This window comes from Varroa jacobsoni, unplaced genomic scaffold (genome assembly GCF_002532875.2).
Source record: "Varroa jacobsoni isolate VJ856 unplaced genomic scaffold, vjacob_1.0 contig01479, whole genome shotgun sequence".
NCBI classification, from domain to species: Eukaryota; Metazoa; Arthropoda; class Arachnida; order Mesostigmata; family Varroidae; genus Varroa; species Varroa jacobsoni.
Window position 1 is genome coordinate 4,516 of NW_019214642.1, and position 11,334 is coordinate 15,849.

The following is an 11,334-nucleotide window of genomic DNA, read 5'->3' on the forward strand; positions in this document are numbered from 1 at the left end:
AGGCATGGTTCAATCTCTATCGCCGGCCGTAAAGGAACCAGACGAGAGAATGACTTTGAGAGATCGAGGAGAACAAACTCGGGCATATTGTGAACTTACTCCGGACTGCTCGGTGCAGCTCGCTGTTTTTCTGAAGAGGCTCATAGGTCGTTAGTTCGGCAACCACAAAAACTTTCAGTCTGGTTACTTTGAAGTAAAGCTAAGCTTCTTGGTTAGTTCCTATATTAAGCAAACAATTCTTCCGAAACAAAAAGGCTTCGATGTTCTTAATCTCTCGCTCTTACCCCGTCTAACTGCGACGTTTTCTATGTTCTACAGAGAACAATAGGCAGATAATCATATCCCACTATCAATTTACTTCAAGGAGCCATAGATAAAGAAATAACTTATATGAAACGTAAACAGTAGGTACATCGTTGTGTAAAAGCTGTCAGAACGTTGGGACAGTGCGTAAAGAATAAGGAACAGTTAACTAGACCCAGCCCAATAAGTTCAGAAGTTTAAAATTAAAAAAAACTTGTGTTCCTATATATATATATATATATATATTGAAGAAAGCTTTTTCATCGCCTTGTTATGATAACGATAGATGCCCTTGTCCTTTAATAATACAGATGGTGGCAGGAGCCTTCCTCCCATAGCCGTACAACAATTGTCATGATCGTAACTAATTCAAACACATAGCTTCGCTCGAGAGTTAGAATATCTGTAACCCTTCTGCGGCAATAAGAGGAGGGCTCCTGCCATCGTCTATAGATAGAATTCAAGGCCAGAAGCATAATAAAAAGGCAGTTTCAACTTTTTTTTACTAAATTTTAAGATAATTTTTCTGGCTCGGCTTGGAATTGGCTATCGCACTTAGCTCCTATTTAAAGATATATCATTTTGCCTCACACGCTTTATAATCACGTCACCTTTACTCGATTATATATTACGCTACTTACTCTTGTAGTCTTCCGCTGTCTTACGCTTTTGGCGAGTTGAATGCGGATTTAACAGCGAACTGTCAAAGCTTAGAACCCTGCACTATCCACCTGTGTGGGCCTACATTAACGCTAAAAGCTTTCTATATACACAACAAATATAAAGTATCCTACAAGAATATTTTCTCGCCACTCTACTATGATAATTACGTGCAGCTGGGCTGGTCGTATGTTTTCGCTTCGTCACATCTTCGTTGAACAGTCACCTATTTAACCATCATCCATATTCCGCCAACGAAGACATAAAAGCAACATGAAAATTGGAGGAAAAAACGAGATAATAAGATAAGTAAGTGATCCGGTCCCCCCCAGTAGCTTGGCAAACCCGTAACGTATTTAGCGTGCGCTCAACAATGACCGATAATTTTATGCGCACAAAGACCATGTGCGTTTGTGTATGCGTGCCTTTGTGTACGTGCACATGCTAGCGCCATCACAAATCGCCTCATGTGTTTTTGTGTGTATGTGTATAATTTGTGAGTTGTAACGACATGTAGTAGTTACAGCAGCTGAAGTGTTTTTGAAATGACAGCTACAGTCATTTAATGGCTGTGGAGGCAGCAATAACACAAAGCTAACCGTGTTTAGAGCCAGTAGTAGCCAGTATTCAGAGCTAATACATTATGTGGTAGTTGTTGACGCCGTTCAAAGCCGTCACTGACGTAAAGTGTCGGCGACCTCTAAATTAAAAGGAAGTCAGAGGAGACGGGGTTACAATGCAAGTAGGCAATAGAACATCGCTCCGAGGAGTGATGAACTATACGTAAACTGTCTATGACGAATTGTTTGTTGTCTAGGCCAAAAAACAATATATCATTCGTGCATAGTACTAATGCAAAGTAAGTCTCAGCGCAACAACGAAAATAGACGGACGGTACGTAAATAAACTGCGATGATTCAATTAGGGGGGCGCTATAGGAACTACTATTCATATAGGAAACCCTCGGCCATGATCATACGAAATGCTTCAAGAATTTACACTCGACTAGAGCAGAGCATTCCTAAATGTCACTGCAACCATGGGGGGCTAATTGTGTGAATTATTAGTGTTTACTCTAAAAGTACACACGGATGATTTGTTTAGCAATTCTCGTTTTGTCCTAATAAAAGTCCAGCTCTTATGAAGGACGGGTGTTTGCTGGTAAGTTCGAGCAGACATGTTTGACTAGATTACTAAGCATTAAATCAAAATGGCAGCTAGTACTTGAAGTCGAACATTCTAGATGTAGCAAAAACCTATCCTGGTCCTAGTATTGCCGTGTATCTTCGAAAGATCATTTATCAATCTTCGAGATGGACGCCCCGTAATTTCGAAACAAAGATAACTAACAACGTTGCACCACGGAAGTTTAACTGAAAAGTGAATTGTTTCATATGGACTTATATTCATACAACGGCAAACTCGAGTCTAATTGTACGTATAATTTTCTCGTATTTATTAGTTCGCTGTAAGTTCATTAAGTTGTATACTATGGCTTCCGCGACCATCGGAAAGTGGACAGCCGTCACTGTAAACAATTACAGATCGTAGAAAACGGATATGTTAGTGTATGTATATATATATATATATATATATATATATATATATAGAATGTTGAGTCGACATTACCGTTAGCAATTGTCTCGAAAGTATAATTACTATACTTGGAACATTAATTATATGTTCAGTTCTTTGCTGAACCATATTTAATATTAATGAACTTCAAATAGGAACGCGTTCCGGACCCGATGACATGAGAGGTGATCGAACGAAGTCCTTTTTTTCTGTTGCAAAAGTTACGTCTAAAAGAAAATTTAAGATCCAATACTTTACCACCATATAGCACTTTGGTGCAAGAGCTTCTGGTGCAACTCGCGTTATGCGCTATCGCTTTTCATTTTACTCGATGTAATCCAGCTTGTCGGGCTACTTCTCAAGTAGTTTTTGATTAGATTACTCTATCTAGGCAAATAGATAGACTTTTATTTGGACTTCAGTCGGAAACTTACCATACGCAATCGGTGCTTCAAATCTTGCACAACCTTTGTGCGAGTCTCCTGGCCCCCGCAATCGACTTGGGCAACTTTACCACGATACTTTCCTACCCCCCTATAAAAAGAAATGGCATTTTTCGTGTTTACTCAAGCGAATCACTTTTTATAAAGGGAATTTGGTCTTCATACGTTCTTTACATGTGAGATCCGTAAAAAGATTAATACAACATCTGACGATATTTCGCTGGTTCTATACATTTAGAATCTAGCTTAGTTTCAGCTTGAAGCTTAGAACGTAGCTTGTCAGTGTCCTCTAGTTTGTGGAGTGTGTCACGAAAGCGGCCAACAGAGCTAAGTGTTCACGATTCTCGAAGCAACGACAGCAGGCAGAAACGTGAAGTAGGACAGTGCCGTGGACTTGAATAGAACCGCGTAGGCTATGTCAACGATTAGATCTCATCACTCGAATGCTTCTACAGGTAGCTCGCTAAGGTAAAGATTGCTGTTACGCTGTCAATGGATTGATCTTACCTTGACGGCTCTACCGGGCCGAACTCCTCGGTCCATAATCGCATCATTTGGTATAGGACGAGAGAGGCCACAGCACAGATTGTGCAGGTCACACAGAAGAACACGACTACACAATCAACATCGGTTATCAGGTCTTCCACCAGCTGAGGCCAGCCTCCAGGACCATGGTAGTATGAAGTCGTGAATATTCTCTTCACCTTATTACGTTACATAAACAACATATAGAAATACGCAGACAGTTAGATCCGAAGCGAAGCTTTTTGCTGCTATTACAGAAAATGTAATTGTTATAATTATGACAAAGATAATCATCGCTAACCTGGTCAAGCCTTTCTGTCAGTTTTTGCATCGACATCGTAACGTTAGTGCCGATGAACGCTGTGACGCGTAATTTTTTGCCTTTTCCACAGGTGCTTCACCAGATGCTGAATTAAGCCTGAACGGAAAAAAATGAGCCTAGATTAACGGATAATCATGCCAATCGAAGTCGTTCAAATAACAGATGGTTATGTTTAGCTGAAGCCAACTCGAATTGTTAGTAACGACTAGCATCTTTACTTATAAAGGAAAAGTTATAGGAAATGGTGTAGTTTGCATAAACATTAGTGTTGTTTGACTTCCTTGTCACCTTTATTGATATACACACGCAGATATACATACGTACACACACATGTGTTTTTTATATACATATGTATATACCCACTGCCTCGTGCCTATTCACTTTCGCACTCACTTCAACGCACAGTACGTTTCTTTTTTTTTACGTAACGTAGTAAAAAGGGTATCCTTCAAATTACAAATAGTATTATTGTTTAGTCCAATATGTACAGAGTGTCCAGCGTTAGCCCGTTTGCGAGGACGAATCACATAAATCGCTTCGTTTTTGTCGTCATACCACTCCAAAATCGAGTTTATTTTCCTTTTTCGTAGACATACTCAAAGCTTGGGTGCTAATCTCAAGGACAGGTGCCAGTCTAGGTTCGAACGTAGGCCAGCCGTGTAATAGAAGGCCTAACGACGTTAAATTTGAAATATCTAGACATACTCAAAGCAACGATACAAGTTCAACTCTCATGACCTAAATCACTTGTTATCGAGTTGTTCTCTAAACGTGTTCTTCTGTCCGTGAAATTTAACCGTAGATTTTCCCTTATACTTCTCCATTCCACTCTTTATTATCCGTAAAGCAATTAGCAGACGACAAGCTCTATCGTGAGCTTCCGTATTTATTACTATGCGGTTCTAATAGATCGGCGACAAGGGAGTCCTTTAGTAAATGTTGATACCCTATCAGCATCGTGTCATATAATAATAGTGGTAATAATACATAAAGGCAAGACGGGCTGTTACGCTGTAGCTTCTACGCAAATTTACAGAATGAATAATGGATCGAGATTGAAACCGCCATAGCAATTGGACGGCTATCACTATGACAGCAGCTGCTGCAGTACCCAGACACTCTGAAGTTACGGATCCGTTGACCGGTCGTCGTCGGCAGATAAGTAGGTGGTTATTACGTTTGAAAGCGAGAGATCTGATAAAAGCAATAATATTAATGCCGATCATATAGATCGAATTGCTCGATCGATGCGTGTGTCTGGCAAGGCTGCCAGTCGACGTATGTATGTATGTATATATGTATATCAATTGTCACCCGGGCTACAGGCTGATGGCCTGTGCTGTCGTTGCAAGAACGACTCTCAGTTACAACTCACTGTGTCATCCGTCTGTGCACGTATCCGTGTGTATGTGTTAACAGGAAGAGCAAAGGCGCAATAGCGAAGCATCGTACCGTCCGACCCTTCAGTATATTGTATATTCGATACTATGTCTTATATGTTTGGATAGGTATTTATAGACATTAATAATTTATCTAAATATATCGTATGCGTATCGATCTTTGTGGACTTTGTTCAAAATAGAAAAGTATTGCGATCGATCGATCGGGAGGAGTAGCGACATCAGCTAATACGTTAGGCTCTAGCTGCTACTGCTAAGATTGTACGTGGGAAAAAACGTTTCGTTTGTCCTATCGGGCGCGAATATAATGATTACCGTTCGTGTCCAATGATTGAATGTTACCAAATAAAAAAATCGCAGCTCCGCAAAAAGCTGTCAAGAAATCATTGCCCGGCCAGATGTCTCAAATCTTATAGACTTTAGTTTACTCCTAATCAGGTGTAATCAGCTGTTCAGATGCTTTCTTAGTTATGTTTGCACATATCGACTGGTCAGAAATCTAGCTGTTCCTAAATAAACGACCGTCTGAACGATTCGAAACGCATATAATCTGTTTACTCATATCATCGTGCTAACGTCGTAACCGTTGGAAGATAGAGGACTGCCTTTAGAAACCATACAGATGTATAAAATCTTCTATAAAGCGACTGGGTTATTCTTGTCAGCTTGAGGACGTGTTTCATTTTTGTTCAACGTTTAACGCGTGCGTGAAATTCATAACGCTTCATTCAAAATAGGCCGCTATAAAGCTTTAACGACAAGTTCGAAATTTTTCGATATACTGCCCTACAAATATTCACCGAATAATATAGAATAAGACAGGCTGAATTCTCTATCGATGGGTTCTGAGAGCCAGAGTTGCGGGTGATTGACGCTTGTACATTTCGCGTGCCACATGCAAGTTAGAAGTGCAGATATTTTTTTTTTTCGCTTACCGCTCTCGTTCCTATCGGCGTGAAAGCCTAGGCTGAGGGGCAAGATCTTCTCATTCACAAAAGAAGTCTGCTAGTTACATTCTTCCTGATTTCGTCATTCCTCATGTATGAGCACTTCGTCCCGACTGTGCGCTATTATATCGCCGCTTACGGTGGATCATCGAATCTAGCCTGGTGATGATGCAAAGCACGGGAAAACATATCCAGATCAGGCAGATAGATTAATTCATGGCTACAAATGTATTGTGATATATTTTCTGCTATGAACCCGTCGTCACAGAATTATTTTGCATACAGTTAGGATTGTACATACGGTTGTTGGCTATTCTATTTTTTGTGTCTACATCCTTTCGTGTGATTTTATACATACAGCCGGTTTGTTCGGTTTACTAACGGTTCGTGTTATGACAGCTACTGCAGAATTCAAAAGTGGGTTCTGAACGTAACGAAAATTTTCCGTTGACCCACTAATGGTTATGTTTATCAACCGCAATCTTTCTAAGAAGAACGCCAAGGTGCCATCGCATTTGTCGTGCTTGAGACATTGCCAGACGAATATGGCGTTGAACAACCTTAGAGTGTGGAAACATTAGCAGAAAAAGTATAATTTGTAAGCCTAGTAGAAAGAGGTAATGCCTCAGTCAATTTGTACATACGAGCCAAATTGCTCCGTATGTCAATTTTACGACTGGCAAAATTATGATAATTTCCGAAATTGAATGCTTTGACAGGTGAATCTAGCAACAATCATAATAAAGATTATCGGTTTCCAGCTCACGGAACATCATTGAGAGTCCTTACGGCCTTGTCGGGATCCGTACCTATCGGTTCCATGAGCACGGTTTGATATATGTACAGATGTGCTTATAGCAACTATTCAATCGTTTATAACATCTGAATGCTATAATAGATAGAACCTATTGTTTGACATGTACAAACGTAATATTTCAGATACCATATCTGCCGAAACTTCCATACCCTAAAAATATCCGATGCAGCTGTACAGTTAATCAGGATTCATTAATACATATTCGAGGTCACGTTATTTATATTTTCCACGCTCGAAGTCATGAATAAAGCTATGGGGGTATGAATTGCGACTCTGACTCATCCTTCTACCCAGAGCCAACAACGGGCGAAGGATTTGCTACTGAGAGAAATGTACAAAATGTTTTTCGTTAGTAGAATTGACTTTTGAGCCCCAACTGCCGACAACCGCCACATGGACGCTGACAACCGGGGGGAAAAGCCGAAAAGACTTCTAGTGCATGTAAAATGTACGTTAGCAGTTTCATCAGTTTCCTCTATATTATATATAATCGAAGTGATACTTTTGTTTCGTCTTTCTACCGCGTCTCAATAGGCCACAGTCCATCCTAATGTGACTTCTTACGTTTCGAAAATTGTCTTGCTCTCCTTCTCCCTGTTTTCCACTTTCCGTAAGCCAAGTTGGATTGGCCTGAATTCATACTTCCATAGAGCGCCAAAAGCTTCTGAACTCAACAACTCTGTCTAAAACATTCGACGCGCAGAGATTTTATACACGAACAGACAAACACACACATACACACCTCAACAGTTTTGGCGTCTCGACACAAGATTCCGTCTTAGCTTGATCTCTATAGCTATATCTAATGTACAAAACGGGTTAACGTTTTTAGCTGGCTCACATGGACGTATATATTTACGAAACGATTTTCACTCGATGACGACTCCAGTCAGCCGACGATCTTCGCTCTACAAGCACTGCGTGATAAACATACACTATACAGATTAAGCGTCCATTTTATCGGCGATGATATCACTATATACAACAAAAAAAAAACTAGATGCGTTATATTTGTCTATAAGCACATGCGTATAGTATCCTGATATTGACGCCATACCGTTCGCATGATCGTTTAACGGGGTCGTCGTCTAACTTGGCGGCGGCGGCGGCGGCGGCGGCTACCGCCGTGGCCACGACATAGTCTTACAATGTAGTATGGGGTGGGTCCCGCACTACATCGTAAGACTCTGCGAGCTGGCGATCCTCTACCAGGGGTATCTCGTTTAGACCATCGTAGTAATGTTTAACCTGCGCTGGCGCTTGGCGAAAAGCTACATGACGCTAGCAGTGCGGCGCTAAATCTATGTCGTTACTGTGAACGAATACAACTATTTTTATAATGGCAATAGTTGAAGATGCTAGAACAGCCAATGGCCAGAGCGCGCAGACTCCGACGTTCAGCAACGGCTCCTACTATATGTAATGCTAGGCCATGATAACCTAGGTAACAAACATATCTACTGCAATAAGTCACAGCGGAACCGAACAACTACGATTACAGGCGGATAGCGCTAGAATTTTGTTGATGAGGGATGTCTACATATCATCGGTCACATTTGCCGGGTCTGCCGTTCTAGTCATCGCCAAATGACCCATTAATGCCCCAATCAACGGCGATTGAAAGGGCTACGGCAACGTTGATGATCATTTTAAGAAACAGAAGCAAAGCGGTAACATGGTCAGTCGACAAGCTGCTTGCTCCATGAAAAATGTGATCAGCCCTATGGCGTTCTATTATTTATCTACGTAGATAAGTCGAATCTATCAATGCAATCAGTTTTTTTTTACAAACAATAACATTAATGATTATCATTATGTTGGATTAGAAAAAAAATGCGATCCATCAGATGACTATTCTATACGATTTCGCAGTGATGCGACTTCCAGCATACAAAACGTCGGAGTGTACTATCACCTCATGAGGCAATCCTAATGGGTTCGTTGATGGATACAAGAAGTGTGTACTTTCTTACAGCTGCCTTTTTTGGCCTTGACACATACTTAGAGTCATGCTTCAACGTTTCCTATCTTGTTTTTATCTTGCTATTGGAACTTCTCTCAAATAGTCGACAAACGACCATTCACAGTTTCCATGCCTGCATCTAGTAGTGCTTAGACTTGCCACTTATTTCGGAAGAATAATAACAGTAGAATGCTGTAAAGGCTTAAGTTAAATTTTTTTGAAAACTTATCAAGCAATTAAACACGCGTCGTTGAATTCTTTACCGCCTTTATAATTCGACGCTATCCATATAGATGGTTCCTATATAGAATCAAAGCGTGGGACAACGTAAACATAAATGTCAGTCACTGCTACATCAGCAGTAACAATGACGGCATCAATTCCAGTGAATTTACTTCAACCTGTGCGCTTAATAGTGTTGTATCATCTACGACGCGTGCCGCTAACCCGAGTTGCGCCACGTTTCGCTGATCAGTGTTTTCGAATATAGGAAGAATTCAATATACATATATAATTCTGGGTCGGTCAAAAACAGACCTAACCCGGCCTATTAGGCGTCAATCTTTGAGCAAGCCAAAGCAGAGAACCTATTCAAATCTAGGCTCACAAGTCCAACCCGATATGCATGCAATTTTTCATGGCCTACAATAGCCGTTTACATATTTAGCCGAGTACGGAGGGAGCTTTTGTGTGGGTGGTTTTGCCAGAACAATGTACGCCTGTCGGGCTGCTATCGTCAAATCTGCTGCCAATATAAAATAGATGTATTTCTCAGCGCCAGATATGGCTTGTGGCATTTTCTTTAGCCCCTCATGAATAGATCGGGGTCTAACTTGTTTTCGTGTATCAGATTTTCAGCCATCAATAGGAGAGTTGCAATCCTGGTCTGGGCCGAACATGGGCCGAAGCTAGCTAGCTCTAAACCTCGACCTCGGCGGCCTCGACGGTCGACCTCATGGCCGATTATGATTACTACCAAGACACAAACGTGCGGTTAGATGATCCTCGTCCTAATTACTACGGGTTGTTAGAGACAAATCGACAAGCGATGCTTTGATACTTTTCTTACAGTCTTTAACCCATGAGTAATATTTTGATTTAATCTAGTATATGATAATTATTACTAACTGTAGCTAATTTTTACGGGGATTTACCTATAGCTAGCCTATAGCAAATAGATCTAAGAATGGCATTGCTGCTAAGAAAAAAGTACGGTAAATGTATACGGCGAGACGGTACAAAGGCGTGCGCAGAGACAACAATGATCTATGTCTCTATTGATCAAACAAGCGATTTAATAATATCGAACTCGTCAACGGAATCATATTGAATGGGTGGAAAAAATGGCACTCAGGATGAGGCTATCCTTTCCGTTTCTCTATCAGCGTATAGGTTTTCTCGTTTCAAATCTCAAATGTTACAAATCTAAATATAGTTCGCGTCAATCTTATACTTTGAGCTAAACAGAAGCTTGATTTCTCTCAACAAAAAAAAAAAAAAAAAATCTAAACGTCTTTATTCTCTTGTCGAAATGCCGTAAATTTTGGTCACACGGTTTCATTTCAATGTGGTAGAACTGGCATTTGACAGCTTTACTTATTCTTACTTCTTATTGGTTGTAACTATTTTGACAGTGCTTTCTTTCTAATATAGTTACGATCGAGGTGAAAATGCACCATATCCTAACCTGACTAACTAACGGTCGATGGTATCGATTGTCTCGATAGCAAGGACGGGCAACTTGTAGGCTAAACAATCGCTATCGGCCTATTGTTCTGGCTAGGTAGCCGACTGGTAATTGCCAATTCATTGTGCACGAACATCTCTTGACGTCAGACTCAACCGGCTTTTTAAATAGTAACCGGGTCAATTAGTATGTGCCTCTGTCATCAAAACGAGTAATGCTGGGTTTCTTAGCCGTTTTCAGAAGTATGCCGTAGGTCAACAATGGCGTCCGTGGTCCGGCCGGATCGTATAGAAACAAACAGTAGAAGCACCTCAAAGAGACTAGCGGTCTCTGCCAGTTCTTGATTCTGCGTAGACGAATGATTAATAGCGATATGAAAATGAACCGAGTTTGTGGGCTCGGGCCATTTTCATATCATAGGCCAAAGACCCACATGAAATTTACTATGCTTTTATTAATTTACTTCCATTCTTTATATGAGGTTTATGCAAAACAGAATATATCGGCTCTAGAATATTTTGGGACTATCATTTGTACGTGCAATAGACAATTTCTCGAGTAGAAATCGGTCGACAAATAATTTCATTAGATATTTTTTGGCCTTTCAGTCTGCTGAGTTTACTTACGGCCGTCAGAAGAATTCAATCGATGGGTAGACTTCGATGGAAATTGTGAAACTATAAAAAATGAAT

The 11,334-nt window shown here is 40.6% G+C and overlaps 1 protein-coding gene across 9 annotated transcripts; it reads right to left on the reverse strand.

The window, feature by feature from the left end:
- Nucleotides 1–2,390: 2,390 nt before the first annotated feature.
- LOC111272044 (uncharacterized) lies at nt 2,391–7,757 on the reverse strand. 9 transcript variants are annotated; one of them, XM_022853204.2, is made up of 6 exons: nt 7,557–7,757; nt 6,164–6,334; nt 3,808–3,924; nt 3,489–3,685; nt 2,973–3,072; nt 2,391–2,491 (listed from the first exon to the last, which is right to left on the reverse strand). In XM_022853204.2, exons 3-6 carry the CDS (start codon nt 3,841–3,843, stop codon nt 2,489–2,491), a joined length of 336 nt encoding a protein of 111 aa, XP_022708939.1. In that variant the 5' UTR covers nt 3,844–3,924; nt 6,164–6,334; nt 7,557–7,757; the 3' UTR covers nt 2,391–2,488. The 9 variants fall into 9 exon arrangements, with proteins under 9 accessions (XP_022708939.1, XP_086829265.1, XP_022708942.1 ...); XM_086973139.1 differs by lacking the exon at nt 7,557–7,757 and having other exon boundaries at nt 6,164–6,443; XM_022853207.2 differs by lacking the exons at nt 6,164–6,334; nt 7,557–7,757 and adding an exon at nt 4,384–4,485.
- Between the last annotated feature and the right edge of the window lie 3,577 nt (nt 7,758–11,334).

Bases quoted from the DNA above. Each gene is read 5' to 3' on its own strand.
- LOC111272044 (XM_022853204.2), bottom strand. From the start codon at position 3,843: ATGTCGATGCAAAAACTGACAGAAAGGCTTGACCAG. The intron at 3,686-3,807 runs GTTAGCGATGAT...TAACGTAATAAG, and splicing joins TGACAGAAAGGCTTGACCAG to GTGAAGAGAATATTCACGAC. The intron at 3,073-3,488 runs GTAAGATCAATC...TTCTTTTTATAG, and splicing joins GGCCCGGTAGAGCCGTCAAG to GGGGGTAGGAAAGTATCGTG.